This window comes from Athene noctua, chromosome 17, assembly GCF_965140245.1.
Source record: "Athene noctua chromosome 17, bAthNoc1.hap1.1, whole genome shotgun sequence".
Taxonomy (NCBI): domain Eukaryota; kingdom Metazoa; phylum Chordata; class Aves; order Strigiformes; family Strigidae; genus Athene; species Athene noctua.
This window is the reverse complement of record NC_134053.1, coordinates 14,675,041-14,697,850: the sequence shown is the minus strand read 5'-3', so window position 1 is coordinate 14,697,850 and position 22,810 is coordinate 14,675,041. Positions and strand designations below refer to the sequence as shown.

Genomic DNA, 22,810 nt, shown 5'->3' with positions numbered 1-22,810 from the left:
TGGCAGGGGGTGGAACTGGATGTAAGGTCCCTGCCAACCCAAACCATCCTGTGATTCCATGAGAGGCATCCAAGTACAGAAGCAAAGGGCTGTTCCCCTGGCAACCCCTTGCAGTGCCAGACTGGCATGAGGGGAACGTGGCTGTGATGTTACCTGACGTACGGCGGTAGTCTGACCTTGTAACTGCAGCAGGGACTACCTCAGACACGGCGGCGGTGTGACCTTAGACATGGCAGGGCTGTGACCTCAGACACGGAGGTGGTGTTACCTGACCCGCGGCAGCATCGGTCAGCCACCGATGATTACCTGGGACACGGATCACCATGTTGTTAGCCCAGGCACAGCGGCAGAGGTGCCGCCTCCGGCCCCATGCTGGTGTCACCCCGGTCCCCACGGCGGTGCCACCGCAGCCGTGGCGGCAGGGTTACCTCAGCTCAGCGTTCCAGCTCTGCCCTGCCCTGTTAGCCCCGGCCAAGACGGGCACAAACCTCCTGCACCCAGCTGGCCCCCTGCAGCCTCCCCGGGAGGCAGCGCCGGCCTCGGTCTCTGCTCTACCGGCCCCGGGGCGCCCGGCGGAGCAGACGGCGTTTAGCGGACTGGGGCTCCCCAGGGGTTGACGCCTCCCCTCGGGGGTAGGGATTTGCAGACGCCCCCTAGGCCCCGCCTCGGGCGGCTGCCCTTGACCCGGCGGGGCGGCGCGCTCCTCTCGGCGCCGCGGCACTTGGCAGACGCTCCCTAGCGCCTCCACGGGGAAAGCGCCGCTCCGTTCTGCGCTTCGCGGAGCGGCGGCACTTGGCAGACGCTCCCCGGGCCGTTCCTCCGCCTTCGCTCTGCGCCGGAAGCGGGAGACGCTCCCTAACCCCGCCCGCGGCGGGTCGCCCAGGTAAACAGCCAAGATGGCGGCGGCAGCGGAGAGCCTGGGCCCGGCGGCCGGGCCGGCGGGGCCGCGGGGCGCGGCGGAGGCCGATGGCGACGGGATGGGCCTGACGGACCTGCCGGGCGAGCTGCTGGAGCTGATCCTCTGCTGCGACGTGCTGGGAGCTGCTGACATCGGGCGGGTGTCGTGCACCTGCCGCCGGCTGCGTGAGGCGTGCCAGCCCCGCGGCAAGGTGTGGCGGGAGCGCTTCCGCCTCAGGTGGGCACCGCCGCCCGGCACGGCCCGGCACGGCCCGGCACGGCCCGCCGGGGGCTGGGCGCGGCTTGGCGAGGGAGGGCGAGGGCTGCCCGCGCGTCTCCGCAGCGCCCGGGCGGGCCCTGTCAGCGCAGGCCGGCCCCCTCCCCCGAGGGGTTCAGCTGGCACCGGGGACGGTGCCCTAGGGCCGCTTGGCCTGGGAGGACCCGGGTGCTCCCGGGATGGTGGAAATGCACCCCCGCCACCAGCCGATCTTTTTCTCTGTTCTGTTCCCGGCTCCACGGGGTGCATGCTGAACCCCTCGTGGGTTGGACGAGCTTTCTGCTGTGTATGTAACGGGTGACATGGGGGTGTCCTTCCCGAGCAGGGACGTCACAGACAGTTGCAAGGCTGCTTCCCCTCCTAAATCCTGTTGGGTGGGACCAGGCTGAGCCTGCTGCTTGGAGGAGATCTGTCTTTGCAGCCCCCTGCTCGGAGGCAATCAATCTTTGCAGCCCCCAGCACAACCAGACGCTTCGGTTACCTGCAGTCCCCAGACCAGCCTGGGCTCTGGCAGTGGTACAGACATAGGGCCACATGCACACGGGAGTGGTCGACTGACTTCTGGCCCTGCTACTGGCTTCCAAAACAACTGCCAAGACTTGTTCTATTGCAGGACTAGTGCTTTACAGTAAAGAGAAGTGGTTATTGGTAGTGCTTTTGGGAGAGCTCTTTTCACAGAAACCAAAATTCTTTGGATTGACTTTTGCTACTTGTGAGTTTAGTTTCCCCCAAAGGCTGTCACGGGGAAGCTGATGAGGGCATAGCTGTTATAATCGTTGTTACAATCAGTGACACTAACATTTTAGCTGGGAGTAAAACGTGAGCGTTCTATCGCTTATTCTATGCTGATTTCAGCAGTCCTACAAATGCCACTCCTTCACTGGGACTGCCAACCTATCTAGAATAGGGCATGCTCATCTGCTACCTGGTTTTGTCTGTGTTTTGGCACAGGAAAAGTAGCAATATTGCTTTCTCTAATTGCCAGTTGGCTTCTAAAATTTAGCATAGCTCAAATGAAAGGATTATTCTCTTTTCATGGGTGAAAAAGGCTACTGAACAATTACAGTTTCCCAATCCACCAAGCTCTGGCTTGGGATGGCTGGCCGGATACTTTCACCAATTCAGTGGCTCTAATGTCTGAGGCAAACCTGAAAGTTTAAAAATGGTTGAGATCCAACAGCTGAAATTGAATGTGGTAGGTGATGAGCACATGCTGCTGTCCTCCTCTGTCTTTGATAATAGAACTTTTGGCAGGAGTTTGCACATTGACCTTGTCATCCTGGCTGGATGCCATTGTGGGTAATTGCACTTTATCTTTCAAAAATTTTCAACCCAAGAAATTATTTTTTCTCATCCTAAAATAAATGATTGTAATTGTTATTACGACATGGCTGCATTTCAGCGGTAGATGAATGGCTAGGGATCCATCAGGAGAGAGGTGGTTATGTAATAAGTTACACGGTTAGCCTTTGACTTTACTGCGGTGTAGTTTTATTATTAACTGGTAGTAAAATACCTGTCTTCCATGTGCAGATGGACATAACTTTGCACTTTGGTCAGTTGGTAGTAATTTTTATACAGAAGTAGTGATTTAAATATTTGGCATTTTTTCTCTTTATAAAAGTAACAATATCGAGATATATGAAAGTGAATATATGTATATAACCTGAAAAGAACCTAAGGAATCTGTGTAGTTGAAGGAGAATGTTTTGTAAAAACCAGTAATAATTGACAGAATTTCAAAATGTGAAATAAATTCCTCTGTAAATTAATTACAAGAGGCCTTTCTCTCTGTTTTCTTTCCCATGCTGTCCAAAATATTTCTGTCTGCACTGCTGCTTCTTTGTGTTTCATACACAAATGATCTTGGTATCTTCAGAACAGTCATGGGTATTGCTGTGTCAGCCCGGATTTTACTGCACAGAGCTGAGTTGTGACAGCACACGCCCACTTTACTAGAAAAGGTGCTGTTGCTAATAGCCCCCAAAACATTACCTGAAGTCAGGTTTTCAGATGAACCTTGAAACGCTTCTTTTTAAGCTGTGGAACGTTTTAGCTCTTGGACTTTTAGACTCGGTAAAGCAGGCACATCTTTCTTTTACAAAAAGGGCGTAGGGTTTTTTAAAAATATTTATTGTATTAAAAATGAACCGCAGAAGCATTTAGCTGTCACAGTTTGACTTCACAGTCCTGTTTTCCTCCAGCAGATGTTGCCACCAGCAAGGGCAATAGAGGGAGCTCTGTTTTGTGCGTGCTTTACATTAGACCCACAAGGTAGTAGGAAGAACACAGGACAATGAATTCTCATTCTGTTAGATGACAAATTAGCTTAAATGTCATACATCTGCAAAATGGCAAACTTTTTTTTATGATAAAACTCTGCATCTCTTCTACTAATGTGAAACCTGTGTGCATCTTGCAGTGCTCTAGAGGAAATCTCAAGTGTTCAGGATATAGAGATACTGAAATACCTGGATTATGAACCTTTGGAAGGTTTCCTGTTGGCAGGCTTCAGGAGAACTTATTTCTAAATAACCATTAATACACAGATGAAATCAGTTGAATTTATGCTTTGATGCTTGAGTCAGTCATTGCATTAGTTTATACATTTAAAGTTGTACTGTGTCTTGACAGTGTCTCAGCTCCTCAAGTCACAGTAAGCAACACCACAGTTTTGGAGGTTCTCAGTGATGTTGAAATACTAATGAACCTGTTCACTTATGTCTTGTCATGTAGGTGGCCATCACTGCTGAAATACTACAGCCACACAGACAGTGTTAGCTGGCTTGAAGAATACAAAGCACGGCACAATGCTGGTCTAGAGGCCCAGAGAATTGTAGCTTCATTCTCCAAAAGGTTCTTTTCGGAACATGTAAGTCATTTTCTCTTATGTATGTGCAACAGCCTAGCTACTTGTTTAGTACTTTTTATTAGTTTGTCTTTCCTCTCTCTTCACATCTTTGCAACTGTGCAGTCAGAAACTTTGTATTTGCTCACTTTTGTGCTGGATTGCCAGCCAAAAGGGGAGAGACAGTTCAAAATCCAGAGGTGTGTAGAGTACAAAGCATGCTCTGCATATCACACTCAGCTGTTGCCACTGCAGCTTTAAAAGCTCTTTGCTCATTGCTGCGTGTTCAGACCTGGCTCTGGGAACTTCTGAAGGACCGATAGTTTGTTGACACATGCCAAGCTTATGAATTTATCTGACTGCAGACCTTGTGCAGGGATATGTTCTGTGAGTTGTCAGAAGTCATTTGAAAACAGGACCAAGGCGCAATAGGTTCACCGAATTGGAAAGTATAGTATTTAAGTTCTTTACCCAACTGTGACACCAAGATACTTTTGCATTTGATGAGAAAAAGGTGAAAATGTAGTTTCTAAGAGAAACTTGAATGCGGAACAACAGTTAACTTCATTGTTTACTTAGTTGACAGCTGTGGGTTTTCACTATCTGTACAATGTGAGTCAACCTGAAATTCTGCGGAATAAGCATAAATGCTGCCTATAACACCAGCCGAATTAAAAAGTTCACACAAGAGCCACTAAATGGCCACGCCTCTGGCTCCTTTGCAAATGTGTTGTGGTCCAGTAGAGAATTCCCATAAGATATAGGAGACCTGTGCTGAAATCCTCTTACCCGATTTTAAGCAAGGGTTGGCACCTCAGTTTTCTCCCCTGGAGAAAAAGGCTGTGGGGCCAGTAGGGTGTTTGGAGATGTGAAACTCTTTATCTGTTGTTTTTGGACTGTTCCACACAGCAGATAGACATTTGACCATGGAGAAATCTGTGTCAGGGCATTAACTGTGGGCAGAAGCCCCTGGATTCCTACTCTTTTAATCATGTGTGCAAAGACTACTGAGAGATCATTCAGCAATACCCAAAGGCCTAATAATTAGGACCATCTCCTGTGAGGCTAGAAACTGCAGCTAGATTCCCTGCTTAGAATTGAGGGGAAGAGACTTTCAACCCAGTTCCGCTAGATCCTGCTGAGTGCCTGCTAAGATACAGTATAATGGGAGTTGCTTTTTCCTTACTGTGTTAGCCCATGTCCTATACTGAAAAGCTTGAAAGCAAAAAGTTTTGTTTCAGCTCAATCCAAGCTTAAAAAAGAACTCCAAATTCTGGAAGAAAATAGCTGTTCTGAATATAGATGCATAAGTGATTGTTTAAAAAAAATTCTGCTCTATCAACAAGCTGGTAACGTTGGGTTAGTGCTTGTTGTTAATCAGATGAAGTTTTTAAGCATAAGTTTGAAGCTGAAATGAATGTTCTCACTCCTTCATTCCTTCCCCCAGGAGCAATCTGCTATGGTAGGGAGGATTTGTAGAGGTTCAGTCAGCCACAGGCAAAAGTTGATTCCACCTTAAAATTCCTTCCAGCTTGGGCCCAGCCTGTGGAAGATCTGGTATGCTTGTGCTGGTCACACACCCGCTGTAGGAGCCCCCAATGCTGTAGTAGTTAGCTCACATTGCTGTAGGGTGCTACTGGGGCTCTTGGTGGATCCCTGTAATAAATCCATGGAGTAGAGACTATGAGTACTTGATGAACTGGACATTTTTAAGATCTTACATAATTTTTTAAAAATAGAACAAAATTGGTTTTGACACTATGAAATTATGTTCTTTTGGGAAGAAGCTGTTGTGCTCTGCATAATTCATTGTCTGGTTTGACAGGTCCCTTGTGATGGATTCAGTGACATCGAGACTCTTGGGTGCCCAAGTCATTTTTTTGAGGATGAGCTGATGTGTATCCTTAACATGGAAGGAAGGTAAGAAAAAGAAGGGTTGGAAATGGAAGGGATTTTTCCCCTTTCACTAGTTAAAGGAGAATGGTACTGTGGAGAATGCCTGACCTCAGCTTCTGTCCTTTTGTCACTCATAAGACAACATCCCCAGGCTTAGCAAGGCATATTGCTGTGTGTTTAATTTCAGAATAAATTTAATATTTCCAGAAGAAACCGTGTAAGTTATTCTACAAGAAGGAGGTTCTCTGGCTTTGTGTTGCTGTTTGTTGCTTGTTTCCTTGCCAGTTCATGACATCTCTCAGGATATGTTCTATGTACCCTCTTCCCTGCAGTAGTTTTGGTTTAAAGAGATCCCATCCTCGTGTTCCTTTTTTATTTAAACCTGGATCAGTTTCCTGAACTGATTTGCAGGATGAGGCCACAGCACCAGAGGGAAGCAGGAATACTCAGTGAGGATTGTGCCACCATGAATCCCTGTATCATGAAACTACAGCTTTTTTTTTTTATTCGTTGCTCTTCTTAACTGTAATAGGTTGGTACAATTTTTGTCCTCAAATAAGCAACTGAGTTTAATTCAGTCACTGCAAAGCTTGCAGTTCTCTAAATTATTCAGCTAAGTGAAATGCCAAGCAGGTAAATAAAACTTCTGGTTTGCATCTGTCTAGGTATTCTCACCACCATGGTTAACACTGGGCAAGATGAATAAGTTTCTGCTTTACTTGAAGGTTTTCCTGCTGGTAGCATATAAACCATGCTGATTTTGCTGTGGTAAAAAGCAGCGATAGATTGCTCTTAATGGAGTCTAATAGCCGTGATTAAAGGGACTGTTAGTAGAGCTTGAAAAAACATAACTGGAATGGCAATCATCTCATTTTTGCTTTTTCACATCCATTTTATTACCTTCTCTATTTGAATTGGGACTAAACATCTCTCATTTGACAACTGCTTAAAAAGCTTTTGAGCCTTTGCACTGGCCAAATGCCTCCCCATAAAGCAGAATTGATGCTAATTACACCCTGATTAAGCTGTAGTCATTGCCATTCAGGAGCATTAGGCTAAATCATTTCCCTGGAAGATATCCCAATAAATCAGTTGTCCCTATTGAGCATCCCAATTTATTGGAAGAGGATAAAGTGTTACAAGGTTTGATTGTTCTGTCCAGTCGGATGGAGAAGGCTGATTTCATCTGGAGGAGAGGAAATGTGAGCGGAGGGGGAGGGTTTTTTCCTGAAGAAAGAAACTGGACTTGTTTTAAGCACATGGCAAGGACAGAGCCTGGAAATCAGTAGAATTCTCCCTTTCAGTGTTTTTGGGGCCAGGGCTTTGTGCCATTCCTAACTATTTGATGTAAAAGTCCTCAGTGAGGCACTGGGTGACCCATTGCTAAAGGCCGGGGCTTGCTTAGATGCCTGTGATTTGAATGCCTCTGAGTTAGCCTGTCATATTTCAGGTGACCTCTTCAAACCTTATCTGGACAGTAACCAGCTCTTTATTGCTTCTTCTGGGCATTCTGCCTTCACTTGTTAATTTAGAAAGTGAAGGGGTGTTACTATAAAACCTGTAAGACTTTGAGGTGTGTGATCTACAGACTAACTGTTGATCTGTTCCTCCCAGAGCAACAGAGATGTTTTTCCTCTGGGGATTTTTTTTTTTCCTTCTGAATATTATTGGACCTACATTCATGTCCCTCATCAATTTCTTTTTAATGTTGAAAGGATAGTTTAAGATTGATTCTGGAGGGATCCAGTCAGACAGAGTAATGTTTTATGAATAAAATACAGCATTTTAATCAGATATTGCCAAGCTACTTTACTTAGTACCTATGTTGTTTCCCATGATACAGTATCTTCTCAAAATTATATATTGGTAATAGCATAAAAATCAGAGATGATAGGAGCAATGTTTTGCAAGTGTCTTATATTGTGGTTTTTTTGATGACTAATTTCTCCTTAACCCTTTCTGGTTGACTCTTTGGTGATAGTGATGTCAGTCTTGTTTAGAAAAGCAGTAGTGTCAATTGTAAGCCTGTATTCCCTGGAGAATGTTCATCCTTAAAGTGCTTGTTTAGGGCAATACTACTTTTTGTATTTAAATGTGCAGGAAAGGTCTCACCTGGAAGTACTATGCAAAGAAAATTCTATACTTCCTACGGCAACAGAATATATTAAAAAATCTGAAGGAGTATCTTCAACGCCCAACTGATCGGCAGTCATTTTTGGAGGGTAAGTCTTTGGCAGAAATCCTCTGTAGAGCACCTGATGACAGCTTTTCATCATTGTTGTTTTACCTGGAAAGAGCCTTCCTTGCTTATATTTCAACCAGCCCTTGGACAATGACTCAGAATTAAGTTTGAATTTTTGATGTACCCGAAATACTCAAAATCTTGCAGTAGTTGTGTGGTGTTGTGTCAGAATGTCAGGATTACATTAGCTTCTGTCAGTGCTATATGCTTGAATAATTGCCCATGGACAGACGAGCTGAAAAGCAGTGGAGAAAATGTTAAAACACTTGCATTTGAATCTTGAATAATGTCTTAAGGAAATCAGCAGTAGCTCAGCATCCTAATTAGCTGCTGTGGCCAAAGACTTAACTGTGGCCCATGGGCTGAATACAGCCTAACAGACCAGCTGATCTGATTGCGAGTCAGCTCCCTACTATCTCCTTTCTCAGAGCTTCTCAGATAGGGGCAAGGAGCAGGCTGCAGGGGGAATTGCTGTCACAGCTCATAGTCTGAGCACTGTGGTGTTCTCTCCAGAGCTGCCTGACGGCTGGGCTGTTGAAGCTGTGCAGTGTAGAGCTGGGGAATGGGTGCAAGTCCAGTCACATGGTGGGAAGGCATGTGCACCTGATAGGAAAAAAGAAAAGGCTTTTCTGCAATTTATGTTCTCAGTCTGGTGGATTGTTCTCTTCTTCAAGCTTCCTATGGAGAAGAGAGTCTTCTGAACAGATCAGAAGCTGCCAGTGTCTGTAGAAGCGTCCCTTACTCTTGATATACACCTCAAAAATGTCATATGGAAGAGTCTTTAACACCAAAGCTGGTTCTTGTTAGTGGCAATAGACTCTGAAGAAGAGGCTGTGTTAGGGGAATAAGGGACGACATGACTTGGGGCCCTGCTGAAATCCTCGAATACAGTCCTGTCATGGACGTGCTAATGAAGCAGCGTAGGAAGCTGGAAGAAGTATGATCCATGCAGAATTCATGCAGATGAATAGAGTTGATTCCAAAAGTTGAACAATACGGAGGCTTTGGAAAGTGCAATGGTGACAAGATGGCAAGAAGAAGATTCTGAGAGGCCATTTTTTTTTCTCCGCAGAAGTTTGACAGAAGAGACTTGGGCAAAAGGAAAATGAAAATCTGTTCAGTTATAGTGGTTTTCTGACATGAAGATGGGGAGCAGGCATGGAAGGGAAAAATGAATGTAGCAGAAGAGGGACTGATGAGCAAGAATGATAGCTATGGAGGATATGGCAGAAAGAAATCAGGACTGAAGCAGAAGTGAAGTTGAGATTGTTTCAGGCTCTGAATAAAAACACCAGGTTGGGAGGATACCAGGAGAAATGGTGTGACCAGCGAGTTGGCTGGTTGAGCCTGGTCTAGCAGCATACCTGCTCAATGTACGAATCTATTGCTTTGCTTTTCAAGATGAGGGAGAGGGGAGTACTGAATTTTATTGAAATTTATGGTGTCAGCTTATTCTTTGTTTTGCATTTGATGTGATAAATTCAATATATGACTTCAAATCTTAACAGGAAAGGTCTTGTGTTCTGCTGCTGTTGCTTGCTGCATGCCTGGGATTTAGAACAGGTAAAACCAAGCAAAGAAAAAACTGAAGTCCTGTTTCTTATGTAGTTTGTTTTTTCCAGGTGCTGTTTTAATTGATCAATACTGTAACCCACTGTCAGACATCTGCTTAAAAGGTGTCCAGGCACAGGTGGATGATATCACAGATAAAGTGCGCAAAGTCCTGCGGACAAAAAATCCAAGGCATCCCAGCTTGGCTTCCAAGGCAGGTACTGTACAGAAACATGTGCTTTACTGCACAGCATTTCTGCAAGCAGGCAGACAAGGTGAAACAGCTGTTGAATTACTGCAGCTTAAAGAGCTGTTGTTCTTTATCCCCTGCAAGTGTATTCTGACATTTGCTTAAACCATCATTCAGGAAACTGCTCTTTGTTCAGGCACAGGGGCTCAATAGCTCGGGGTTGTCAGTCCATCTGATGCTGTCTAAGCACAAAGAATTGGGAGGGGAATTATTTTTTAAATTTTTTTCCCATTTGTCCCTGAAATCTTAAGTGATCCTGATATCTGTAGCAGAGCTGTGGGACAGGGGACTGACCTCTTTTCCTCTGCAAGTCTCAAAGTCATCAGCAATAAAAAGATGCTTTAACATCTCCAACGGCCAGGCAGCATCTTGCTCCTTGTTGTTTTGTAAGCACTGTCTAATGTTTACTGTCTTTCAAAGAGAGAATGAGCGATCTGCCTGTATCTGTGTATCTGGAGTGGCTGAGCTGGGACTCCTGAGCGGTGAAAGCACACTGCTGTGCCTGGGCAGTGTGACACGTCCAGCTGCAGCTGAGCTGGCACAGGGTGGTGAGGATCCAGCCCTCTGGCCACAGAAGGAAGCAAGGCAGCAGTGCTGCACAGCAAGCTGCAGGGCAGCCCCCTGAGCCAGGCCACGCTGGGAGCAGAGTGCTAAGGCTGTGCACTGCCACCAACTCCTGCCAGTCTCTTGACTGTCTGAATTGGGAAGAGCCTCTTGTGTTCTCTGTCCATGTGAAGAATTTTGGTAGAAGGTTCATTGCATAAAGGTTAAGTACACTTGTTTTCTCAGTCTTTATTTCTTTGCATGTCTTTTTAGGAGAGGTCCTGGTTTCAGAAGTGGAGCTTCAGCGACAGGTACTTGATGCTATGAATTGTGTCCTGTATGAGCAGTTAAAATACAAAGGAAACGAGCTGGATTACTATAACTCCCTGAACTCATACATTCACCAGGTATGTGTATGTTAGGCAAAAAAACTAAGGTGCAAGTCTTGAGAATTTCTGTTTGTGGTGGTTATTTGTCCAGATGGAGTCAGACAAACAATTCTCTCTGAAGGACAATTTGCTGTAAAGTTAATACGATACCATCTTTTAGTGCGCATTCTGTGAAGTTGGTGTATTTTCATTTGTGAAATCAAACCTTTTGCAATTTGTGTTTTTCTTAATATCCCACATGTTTTTATCACACTTTTATCTCCCAGGTTTTGATCCGCAGGACAGGAATTCCCATCAGTTTGTCTGTGCTTTATTTAACAATTGCCAGGCAGCTGGGAGTCAGACTTGAACCAGTCAACTTCCCTAGCCATTTTCTACTGCGATGGTGTCAAGGAAAAGAAGGGTAAGTGGCCTGCTGAAGTTGTGTCCACAGTAACAAAAGCCAGAAAGCATTTACAGCTCCAGATCTATAGCAGAGTGTTTAGTTGTTTTCCATTTGTAATTAGAACCTATATGGAGGAAAAGATCCAACCTCTAAAAAAGTTTTCCTAGAACTCAGCTCTGCTGCTGATGAATGGTAACAGATTTCTTGACTGTGAAATAATACTAACCATGAGGTAATGTTTCTCTTAAGAAAATTACGAAAAACTGAAAAGAAGAAAAAAGGTGTTGATTTCACTTAACCTTGCATACATTAAGAGTTGGTGGAGGCCACGGCTCTTGTTCTGTGCACTCATTTAGTTCTCTGAGTCAGTGCAAAGTAGGTCTTTGACCAGATCACAATCAATTCACAGAAATCTGTTTTGTGAATGACACCAGCAGTCCGATTCAGAGCGATAGTTTTGTCTATACCCCTTCTGGCACTAGCCTTCAGATGCCATATGCGTGGGCTCTGTTACACTTTCCAGTGCAAGTCCATAATTATCTAGCAATAGATACAGCAAACTTGAACGTACCTGAAGGAAAGAACTGGTATGATGGAATGAAAACTCCCCTTAGTTTCTCTGTCTTTTCCCGTATGTGTTTATCTGAAGAAGCAGCTAGGAGGTGAGAGAAGGCACCAGGTAATCTCTTTTTAAGAGGGAGCTGAGGTACGAATGACACTTGTACAAGCAAGCTTGAAAATGGTGAGAGAAGAAGAATATGTAATCCTGCTTTACCATGAGTCCCATCATCACAGTTTAGTTTCCTTGTTATTTCATTAGAAGCACAGATATTTTTGACTACACCTACATTGACGCCTTTGGGAAGGGGAAGCAGCTGACCGTGAAGGAGTGTGAGTACCTTATTGGCCACCACGTGACAGAGGAGTTCTATGGAGTGGTGACTTCAAAAGAGGTCTTGCAGCGTATGGTGGGAAATCTCTTAAACCTTGGCAAGCGGTGAGTTGAGGATCATCTGACATAAGGCATGTGGAAAAAATGGCCCGAGTATACTCTCTGCCTATCTGATACTGCTGCTTCACAGTATTGAGTGAGTGCTTTAGAAAGGTGTCAGTCGCCCCAGGGAATCGTGAAAACTCTGTATGTTATGTTGCACTGTCTAGTTGCTTTTAATCACCTGCAGTGGTATTGTGTGGAAACAAGGATATTTAGCAAAACTAGTTCCCCTCAAGAAAACGGACAGATCGTTTTTTTCCTTTGTGAAAAGCTGATAGGGACTGTCCACTGTTCCCTTAAGAGCAGAGACCTTTGTTAAGATCTGGTAAGCACAACCCCCATGCTCTAATGAGCAGTTTCAAAGGTACTGTTGGTTTGTGGAAGATCTGGTTTTATTTTCAAATGCCCCTGATAATCACTTTCCCAAGCAGCCAGACACAGAAATCACAAAGTGAGAGGATTGCTTTGGGTGTAATTAAGCTAGGGGAACAAAAGCAGATTTCAGAAAGAAATTACTTGAAGAGTGAATTCTCTGGGTAGGATTATTTGACTGTGGAATACCAGTGAAGTGGGAGGGTAGAGTCCAGCCATCAGTTGTGTAGCATTTTTCCTTCTGAGCAGGCTGTTGGATGTGATGAGTGACAGTCAGTGCCAGAGTCACTCGTACTGAATGAGCATGCCTGTACCTGTAGCATCATTTTCAGTGACTCTCCCTGTACATCGGAGTACTGGGGATATAGGGGTTGAAGAGCTAGCCTTACAATTGAGTTTCTTTTTTGCTGGCAGAGAAAGCACTGATCAGTCTTACCAACTCTTGAGAGACTCGTTGGATCTATACCTGGCCATGTATCCGGACAATGTGCAGCATCTAATGCTCCAGGCTAGGTTATACTTCCACCTGGGAATCTGGCCAGAAAAGGTACCTCGCCACTCGGTCATATGTATTCTGATAGGCTAAACACTATTAACACTAGTCGATTGATTTTTGGACTATGTCAGCTTGCATTACAGTCTGCCACAAGTTGTTTCTGTAATAAATGCAATTGAACAAGTTATCACATTTCAGAGAATCAATTTCTACTATATGAAGCAGGGAAAAGAGGATGATTCTTGCTTGTCCTAGGGGACACTTGTGAGCAGCCTTGAGTCTGAGTCATAATTTATGATTTACTGCCCAGGTCTGACAGCTTGCAGCCAATAGTGTGGACTTCTAGCTGTAAGTTATAAGAGCTTTCTATTTGGTTTATGTCTAGATAGTGGTAGTGGTGGTAAAACTCTTGGTGGACTCATGTGAAAGGAATAATTAACCTATCAGAAAACTTGTGGGAAGTTATGTTTTATAAATACGACCATAGCTGTTCTCTGAAACCTTAGCCACACAATCAGTAGCTCTTGTGAAAAAGCAGCTTAATATTCCTGCCCTTGTGGGATTCTTTTTTAATACAGAACCACAGAATCATCTCAGTTGGAAAAGCTCTTGCAGCTCCTCCAGTCCAACCATGAACCTCACCCTGACCGTTCCCAACCCCACCAGATCCCTCAGCGCTGGCTCAGCCCGACTCTTCAACCCCTTCAGGGATGGGGACTCCTCCCCTGCCCTGGGCAGCCCATTCCAACGCCCAACAGCCCCTTCTGGAAAAAAAATACTTCCTAATATCTCATCTAAACCTTCCTTGGCATGTAGCAACTTGAGTCCTGCTATCTTGTGAATGTAGGAAAGATGGTGCCAAGATTTACAAGTTGTCTAGATCATTCAGTGTCTTTCACTGAATCAGGGGAAGGCACAGGGAAGAAGGATGTAACTCAAAAAAGTATTTCTTTAGTGTGCCACTACAGCAAAGAAGTGTTCCCTAGTCAAAATTCGCTGTGCTATAGTGAAGCTCACACACTTGGGCAGTGCCTGTGCCGTTTCCAAATGTGAGGAAGCAGAAGTATTGGCTGGACAGCTGAGCTGTCAAAAACAAAGCTCTCCCCACCAAATCAACTGAAGCATAGGACTGCTGGAGAAGCCGCCTTCCTTTTGAAGAACAAACTGTGCTAAGCTTGCTGCACCTTTCTTACGGCAGCATGTTCTAGGGTCACCACAGAAAATACAGCACAGACTAAGAAATTGTGTACGGGGGGGTACTCGCTGAGGTGCAATGGCAACTGTACATAAATAGGGGACAGCCAAGTGAAACACTTGAAGATCTTCCTTCCCCTTTCTGGCACCCAGTGATGTATTTGTAAAGCACCTAGGCTTTACGTACTTGCATTTTGCTGCCCCTCAGAACAAGTAATACAAACCCATGGCTGAGTTTTACATGTAGTTTCTCTGCACTGCGTTGCCAGATGCAATGAAAATGTGCAAGTTTGGACTCTTCAGTGTTGCATCCTCATATGCATCCAGTCATTCCAGGCTGTCGGGTAGGATTGTAGCTAGCCAGAGAGAATGCACTGTGTCTGACAGAACAGAAGATCCCAGATTTAATAGAGGTCTGCCAGATTTGTGGAAAGTGGTACAAAATCTTAAAAGTCAATCAGAGCTACACAGAATGTTGTCCTAAATGTCTGCAAATAACAGTAAATGAATTTGCCAGGAATCTCTGGCAGCTCTGGTCACTGTGCTAGGCCTTCCCCTTTATGTAGGATTTTTCAGGATTTTCATGTCTTTGAGATGCCAGCCAGAGAATTGAGGTGGCCAGGAAGCCTGAGCTGTGTTTCTTCTTCTCATACTTGATTACTCACCTGTTCTTTTCCTGAATTCACTTTCTTTACCTCTTGACTGATGTTCTTGCTCAGTAGCCTGAGATTTCTGTTCCTCTTCTGCTGCTGCTTGGAACTTAGACTGACCAAAACTTTCAGTGTGTGATCAAGGAGACAGTCCTTTTGTCAGGTGCTAAAGTGTGTGAGATTTTGGAACTATGGCAGCACTTGAGGTGTTTGATACTGGGATGGATGTCTGTCTTTTCCCCAACCTGTTTAGACAACAGTTTTGGTAAGAGCAAGAAGCGGGGGGGTGGGGGAGGGGGAAGAGTAAAACTTGCATTGCCTGCAAACTTGGCAGAAGATGCTCTGATAGTGTGCCAGAGCGTGTTGGGTGTTGGTAGGCTGGTATTCTGGATCTACAGGGTTTGCTGCTTTGAGAGCACATGTAAAGTTAGTGTTCTTTAGTCATCCTGAGACAAGCAGGTTCTCCGTCTCTTTGTTCACTATTACATGATACAGCATCATAGATGTGATTTGCATTTCCTTCTGTGCTGCCCTATTTTTCCTCTGCCAGGCTCCCACAGACGTGCTGAGAAACTCTTTTAAACTAAAATGTTTGTTCTCAAGTACAGCAGAAGTCATCTGGAATCACTTCACAGCAGCAGTTTGGGAGACTAGTAACAGTATTCTCTTAAAATTTCAGAAACCTTGAAACGGTCTCATCAATGCCCTGTGGTCGCAAAATGGGATGTGATGAGCTTGTGTGACTTAGTTTTAAGGAGTTACTGTGCTCAACAGTGCCCTTCCTTGGAAGTAGGGCACTTTACAAATGGAGAAGGAGAGGACTGTTTGCCATTTCTGCAGGTTAAGCAAATGTGAAGAACCCATGGGAGTGTGTAGCTAGAGCAAAGGTTCTCAGTCCTTTGTGGAAAACTCATGTGGCGGACCCCTAGGCCTGGGCACTTAGACCCTGTGAGCCTGAGGAAAGATACCTGTATATATTTTTCAAGTGGTTGACTGCTGTAGAGACTTGTTCTGAATCTGTCTCTTTGTTTTGGTTGCTGAAGGTTCTGGACATCTTGCAGCATATTCAGGCTTTGGACCCATCCCAGCACGGGGCCGTTGGGTACTTAGTTCAACATACCCTAGAGCATATTGAGCGCCGGAAGGAGGAGGTGGGACCTGAGGTGAAGCACCGTTCAGATGAGAAGCACAAAGAGGTCTGCTTTTCGATCGGGCTGATTATGAAACACAAGAGGTGAGCTCTTCAAAACCTTCCCCCTATTAGCAGGCTGTACTGCAACAACGAGTGCAGAAGTGTTTGTTCTGACAGTAATGAGAGGTGGTTTTATCTGCCAAGGAGGAACCTGGAATGGAAAATGCCAGGCACATGCATCTATGCCATGTACCTCGTAGAAAAATGGGAGCAGCTCTGTCTGTCCTTTGAGAGAGCAAATGTATTCACTGCTGTTTGCTTGCAGAGAGACATTTGTGAAGTGACTTGTCTGAGTTATCATAGATCACACAGCTAAAATTTCCACAGCCTAGAGCTCCTGAAGAAACATCAGTAATCAGTTAATGAGGGACTGTGGAACAGAATTGACTTCAAAAGATTCCTAAGACAGCTTATGAATCTTTCCCTGTGCTATTATTACCCCTTCTTCCTGCACTGCGCAGAGGCTTTGTGTACTCCTCTGCCAGAATGACATGCCAGCTCTGTGTTCTTCAGCCACTCCTCAACTCAGCAAGACATCTGGAGCATATTTTAAGGGCGTCAGCAGTGACAGTTCTAATACCTCACAATTAATCACATAAATAATCTGAAAATAATGATGGCACTGTTTCTGGGAGTTCAATATTAGGGTTACCACACCTGTGTGACGGGCACAGAAATAATAGCACAACACAGTAGGATGGTTGTTTCTATTTCTTGTTTCCTGTTCTCCCAGTTGCTGACATCCAGTCTCTTTCCCATTTTAATTTCTTGCTCACATTTGGTTTTCCTTTGTCCTCAGCTGTTTGTTCCTGTCTATTTATCCACTCACTCCTAGTCATTTTCCCTCACCTCAAAATAGACACACATCTTTTTGAATTGATATTTTTTTCCCCTCTTCTCCTCCTTGTGCCAACTTACAGGAGGCTCCTATCCTGTTTGTGCTATATTAGTCGAGGAAAAAGAGCTGGCTCTGGAGTTTTCACAGTCTTTGGTGTGCATTTTTTTTAATTAGATATGGCTATAACTGCGTGATTTATGGCTGGGATCCTGCCTGTATGATGGGACATGAATGGATCCGGAATATGAACGTCCACAGCCTTCCACATGGCCCCCACCAGCCTTTCTACAATGTGCTAGTGGAAGATGGCTCTTGCAGATATGCTGCTCAAGGTGAGCAGGAGTCTCCTGTGTTTACTATCTGTTTAGAAGTACATTAGGAGAAATGGATGCTTAATGATTAACTCTTTTAAGTATGAAACATAAACTGTTAGTTAAGGTTGAAGTAGGAAGGAAAATGATCTTAAAATTATGGCCTGCTTTGTTTGCTCTCCATGAAATCAGTACTGCTAGGAATGAACATTAAGGAGCACTCTGGTGTAATCTCTTGCCCAAGAAATGTGTTCTGGATGCGATTGGGTTTACGGTGTAAACCATGATTGCTGCTTTTGAAAGAAGTAATTCAACTTTTGCTGAAGTCTGAGGTTCTGTCAGCAGCTCTTCTCTTTGAAATTGTAACTGTGCTTTGAGCAGGACCTTGAAATGGGATCTAGTGAGGGAGCACGCAGGCTTTGCTTGTCAGGGCATGGTTCTGAGCTGTCAGGCAAGAGACTGTATGTGCCAGCATCCCAGAGAACACAGGTAGTGTGGCTTTTGGTGCCACCTCTAATAAGAATGGGACATAGATAAATTCTCTTTACCAGTGTGAAGAGGTGTAGAAATCTCTTGTCACCCATTCTTTATACAACATAAGAAAGGGAATTCTTGTCTGATGGTCAAAATATGAGGGTAGGATACAGGTAGAAGTGTCCAACTGAGATTCAAAAGAAAAAAAAAAAAAAAAAGGAAAAATACATCTGTAACTGTACACTGTAAACAGTGTTTCTTTGCCTCATGTTTGTCCTCTCTGTGATACAGAGGCATCCCATCCAGCTGACAGGGCAGCTGTGCAGCCTGATTGTATTCTGCTAAGAGAAGATGTGGAAGCTGCTGGAGGGGAAATGCTGAACAAAATGCAGTTCAGCTCTTTCCCAGGGGGTGCTCCCTAGCATGTGCTGGCTCAGTATATGTGAGCAAGATGTGGTTTTACAGGAGGAGACACTCCTGCCTTTGTAGGCTTAAAGTGCAAGTTTTTCTCACTGTCCTGAGAGTTCCTTTATATTCAGTAGTCCTTTTTGGATGAAGTGGGGACTGAGAATATTGTAGCTCAGCCTTATGGCTCATATTAGGCCCTACTTGGCCTCTTAGAGAGTCTTAAAACCAAAAATTGTTGTGTGCCATGGGTTGATATTAAAATATGCATCTCAGTGAAAACTAATCAGATAATTGTCCACAATGCTTCTGGGGCTGAGTCATCTCACATATTTTGTCTAATAAACAAGCATAATGCTGGCTGGTTCCAGAGCACAGAGTATTTTAGCCAAGCTGTAGGTTGAACTGTGGCATCTGAGTGTTTTGACATTGCTAGGGAAAATGGAAGGGTTTGTCCGCGCTTGCTGAAATTTTGCTGCCTGACTATTGAGTATCCCCTCTAAAATACATCCTTAGATCATTTGGGAAGGGGCTGTTTCATAACTTGCTGACCTGACCTTGGGGAGGGGATGGTAGTTTTGTACTGAAAGAATCTTAGACAAATCTGCATGCAGTTTTATCTCACTAGCTCAGAAATAACACGAAGCTTATATAGGTAGTTGTACCTCAGTTTGAGTCCTTCCTGTCAGTTCGTAGGTTGAGCTGTAGCTCATTCCAAAACACCTGTTTCATAGTCAGTTTGGTATCTACCTGTCCGCTCTTGTCTCTCTTGTTTACTTTGTGGCAGCACAGGCCGGATATCCGTGGTTCAAAAACTTGTAGTCAGCATGTTCCTCAGGCTCCCCACCTAGTGCCAAACTTGCTTGTCTCAGTCTCTTCCCCCCTGCCAGCTTTTGTTTCGTCCCCATGTTCTTCCCTGTGTATGCAGCTCCCTGCTCAGCCATGCTTCTGCAGAGCGTACTGGAGTGTGAATTGTTTTCCGCAGTGGTGCAGTATATGAAAAAGGTACTTTGCAAGCCTGTAGGACTGCACTAGCCCACTGAGGTGTAGAAAGCTCTTCTGCTTTCAGCTGCACACACACACATACAGCAGCTTCGAAGAGCCTGTATGGATTAATATGACCGGATGCGCCGTCTGTAGTGAACAGAATAGTTTCGGAGACAGATTAATTATTCCTGAATGATGTTCTCTGCATCCCATCTTCTTCTTGCCCTGCCTTGCAGATAAGTCAGACTTTGGGACTTAGGCAGCTTTTGTATCTACCTGTGTATCTGGCACTGTGCTTGAAAAAATGACATCATCTGGGGACTGCTGCAGGGCACCTGCGCATGTGATTTACCGCTGGGCTGCCTCCCAATCACGCTGCTTTATACAAACACTGCAGGAGCAACACAACGGCACCCTCAGCGTGGGTCACCTTTGCATTTTAATGCCAGTGCTTCTGTGGTGTTTAGCTGTTGTGCTTAATCAGATTATTTTTTAGTACAAAGGAGGAAATGGGATGCTCTGGGAGGGAATGAATGTGCTCTTCTTGGGGACTTCCTCTTAACTTTGGGAAGTTTGGATATAGAAAAGTTAATTTAGCTGTGTGAGACATGCTTGAAAACCAGGCTGGTGACTTGACACGGTTGAAACACAGGTGGGTGACTTAGGGCAAGAAAGCTCCTCTACCAGGACAGCCTTGTGCTGTTAGCTTCACCTTGGAGCATTTGAGAAGGATCTCCTAGAAAATTGAGAGCTTAGTGGAGCAGCTTCTCCCTTCGCTTACAACCAACATCTGCGACCAGCCAGGTGGGGGCAGGTCAGCATCCTGCTGCCCAGACCTAATGCCAGACAATGTGGTCTCAGGCATAAAATAGTTCTCAAGCCACTAGTAAATGGGGTCGGCATCACTTAGGAGATGAGGCTCTGTGAGCAATCCTGCTGCCATACTGTGTGTATGTTTTCTTGGATTAGGGTTTTTTTTCTTTAAAGCATCGGGAGGTGGTGTTTTTGGAGACAGAAACAAGAGTTAAGGCAGGTGCGGGATTTACTGCCTTCTAGCAGGCCATTTCATGTGGTGATAACTGATTCTTTCCTCTCCCAACAGAGAACCTGGAATATAACTCTGAGCCTCGAGAGATCCCTCACCCTGACATTGGCCGCTATTTTTCAGAGTTTACCGGCATTCACTACCTAGCAAATACCGAACTAGAAATTCGGTACCCGGAGGATTTGGAGCTCACACGTGCCACAGTTCAGAAGATCTACAGTTCAGGCAAGGAGTGAGTGCAAAAGGCATCATGAGCACGAAGCAGCTGGAGTGTAGCTTTACCCTCTTCGCAAAACTTGCGTGGAAGGCAAGTTTGGTGACAATCCTTTGGCTTAATGCATTGAAAACTGCATTGAACTTTGTAACTGGTGCTATAGCATCTTTCCGTTGCCTGCCTGCCCATTCTGGCCCAAAGGCACAGGGACACATTGGTAGTTGAGGTCAGGTGTAAGGATCGTGCAGGGACAGTCGTGCTAGGAAGCACGTTGACCTTGGGAAGGATTTGTGCATATACTACACGTTCTGTGATTGTCTTGCCTAGAAGGTTGACGCAGTGAGATCCCTGATGTGGAATATGGACAAACCCCCTCTTCCAGAGAAGGAAGTTGCTTGTCCTTGCAGTGTTGTGGGGTTTTTGTTTGGTTGTATTCCATTTTTTTTTTTAAAAATGTATATCTCATGCAGGTGATAGTTTTTAAAGTCTCTTACGTTTCACTGTTGTCTTCTCTGGTCTGAATTTTTGGTCAGATTTTGCTTCACCTCTGTAGCCTGATTGTTTGAAAAGCTACTGTTGTGGTTCTGAATATCCTTATGAGCCTGGGAGAGAGCCCCAGCAATAAAACCAGCAGCAGCTAGGCTTGTGGGGGTGGCAAGCACAGCGGTAACACTGAGGTCCAGTTGGCACCTTGCTGATGATACAAACTCTCCTAATGCAGAAGATGAGCTTCCAGCCCTTTTCCGTGTGTGCTGAACACACACAGTCCATGCTCTTACCTTGTTTTTTGATCTGTTCATCATGTATGTCCAAGGCAGGATCTGCAGCACAGCTGTGAGTGCTCCCAGGATGACTTTGACCCTCGTGGCACTGTTTAATGGAAGCCTTGAGGTCAGCGTCAGGATGACTTCGATGTGTGGGGACCTTCCACTCGCTGCTGTCTCCAGTCTGTAGGTATTTATGCAATACAGTGGGATTGTGACTGGAAACTGGCCAGCCCTGGAGTCAGCCAAACCCTGTACGGAAGAGAGATGTTAATTCCTGCAGCTTGAGACCTTCCTTTTTGCCGAAAGAGAACAGATTTTGGGGGAGTGCGTACTCTGCTGCCCAGAAGGGAAGAGCTTTAGCAGCTCAAGGCACATGAATTTTCACATGATTCAAAGGCCCAGACAGAACCACTCCAGAAAAGGTTTTTCTCTGTGTTCAGGTACTGCAGGGTGCAGAGCGACACAGTGTTTGTGCACACACAGAGCCTGTGTATCTTTGTGGTTTCTGAAGCAACGTCTGTAGACGAGCTGCAGCTAGTGTCTCCTGTCATGTCCAGTTGCAATACAGTAGTTCTGCTGGAGATGACAATCAGGTGCTGTGCCCTGTAGAGTTAGGTGGATGCTCTTAGTTTATTACAGCCCTTCAAGTATCACCATGTGAAATCACACAGCCCTCCTCTTAAAAGAATGCTTGAACTGCATGCCATCCTGTTGAAATATAGAGTGCTGATTAAATATGAGAAATAAATACTGAAAGCCCAGCACTTTTGCCAGCGGAGTGGTGGTGGTGGTGGTCTGCAGGAATCTTGGTGCTTTAGGAAGAAGAGCCCTGTGTGGTTAGTGCTGAGGAATGGGGAAGGTGCTGTACCAAGTCTTTAAAAGAAGGATGTACTGAAATAACTTGGAGGGAGGGATGGAGGAAGGGACTGAAGAATTTCTACGAAAGCAGAATGGATCCAACTGAAAGCAGGGTAGGGAATCACTAGGCAAAATCTTAAAATCCATCTCTTGTTTCTGAGTGTTGAAGTAGACCCCAACCCTTTTTGAGGGTTGAAAGCAAATCCCAAAAGATTCCCAGCAGGGATGCAAGGCTGGGAAGGGTGATGCTGGTAGCTGCGAACAGGCATGCAGGAGCAGGGCGTGGGCTCCCTGTTCCAGCCTCAGCTCAGCGACGGCACCGCTGTCAGTGAAGCCCCCGGGTCTCTGGGTTTCATGCTCCCCTCTGCCAAACGGGCAGGCTCTTGACAGCTTCCCCCTCTCAAGTGCATCAGGACAATTGCCACATCCTGAGCTCGTAGGAGTCCTCAGCAAGAGGTGCTGCCTGGACGCCAGGTAGAATCATGCCATAAAAAAGCAGGAGTCAACAGAAAGCTGCCCAGTGTTCCTCTGAAAACTGGTGGCTGGACAATGCACATCTAACTCACAGAGAACGTGCTCTGTACTTTAAGATGGGGCTCCCAGAGTGGCCGGGCCCATTATACCCATCTTTCTGGGGCCACCCTGCGTTTATAGTGTGGACAGAGGAAGCGTGGGAGCTGCTCCTCTGGCGGTTCGTGCACATCCCCCACCCACAGACTCTCAACCATTTCCGTT

At 45.4% G+C, this 22,810-nt stretch overlaps 1 protein-coding gene across 2 annotated transcripts; it reads left to right on the top strand.

The window, feature by feature from the left end:
- Positions 1-746: 746 nt before the first annotated feature.
- FBXO21 (F-box protein 21) lies at positions 747-20,950 on the top strand. 2 transcript variants are annotated; one of them, XM_074921366.1, is made up of 13 exons: positions 747-1,135; positions 3,911-4,046; positions 5,848-5,942; positions 8,019-8,140; positions 9,783-9,929; positions 10,778-10,911; positions 11,160-11,296; positions 12,099-12,275; positions 13,059-13,191; positions 15,136-15,159; positions 16,028-16,218; positions 17,189-17,346; positions 20,294-20,950. In XM_074921366.1, exons 1-13 carry the CDS (start codon positions 897-899, stop codon positions 20,470-20,472), a joined length of 1,872 nt encoding a protein of 623 aa, XP_074777467.1. In that variant the 5' UTR covers positions 747-896; the 3' UTR covers positions 20,473-20,950. The 2 variants fall into 2 exon arrangements, with proteins under 2 accessions (XP_074777467.1, XP_074777466.1); XM_074921365.1 differs by lacking the exon at positions 15,136-15,159 and having other exon boundaries at positions 750-1,135.
- The last annotated feature ends 1,860 nt before the right edge of the window (positions 20,951-22,810 follow it).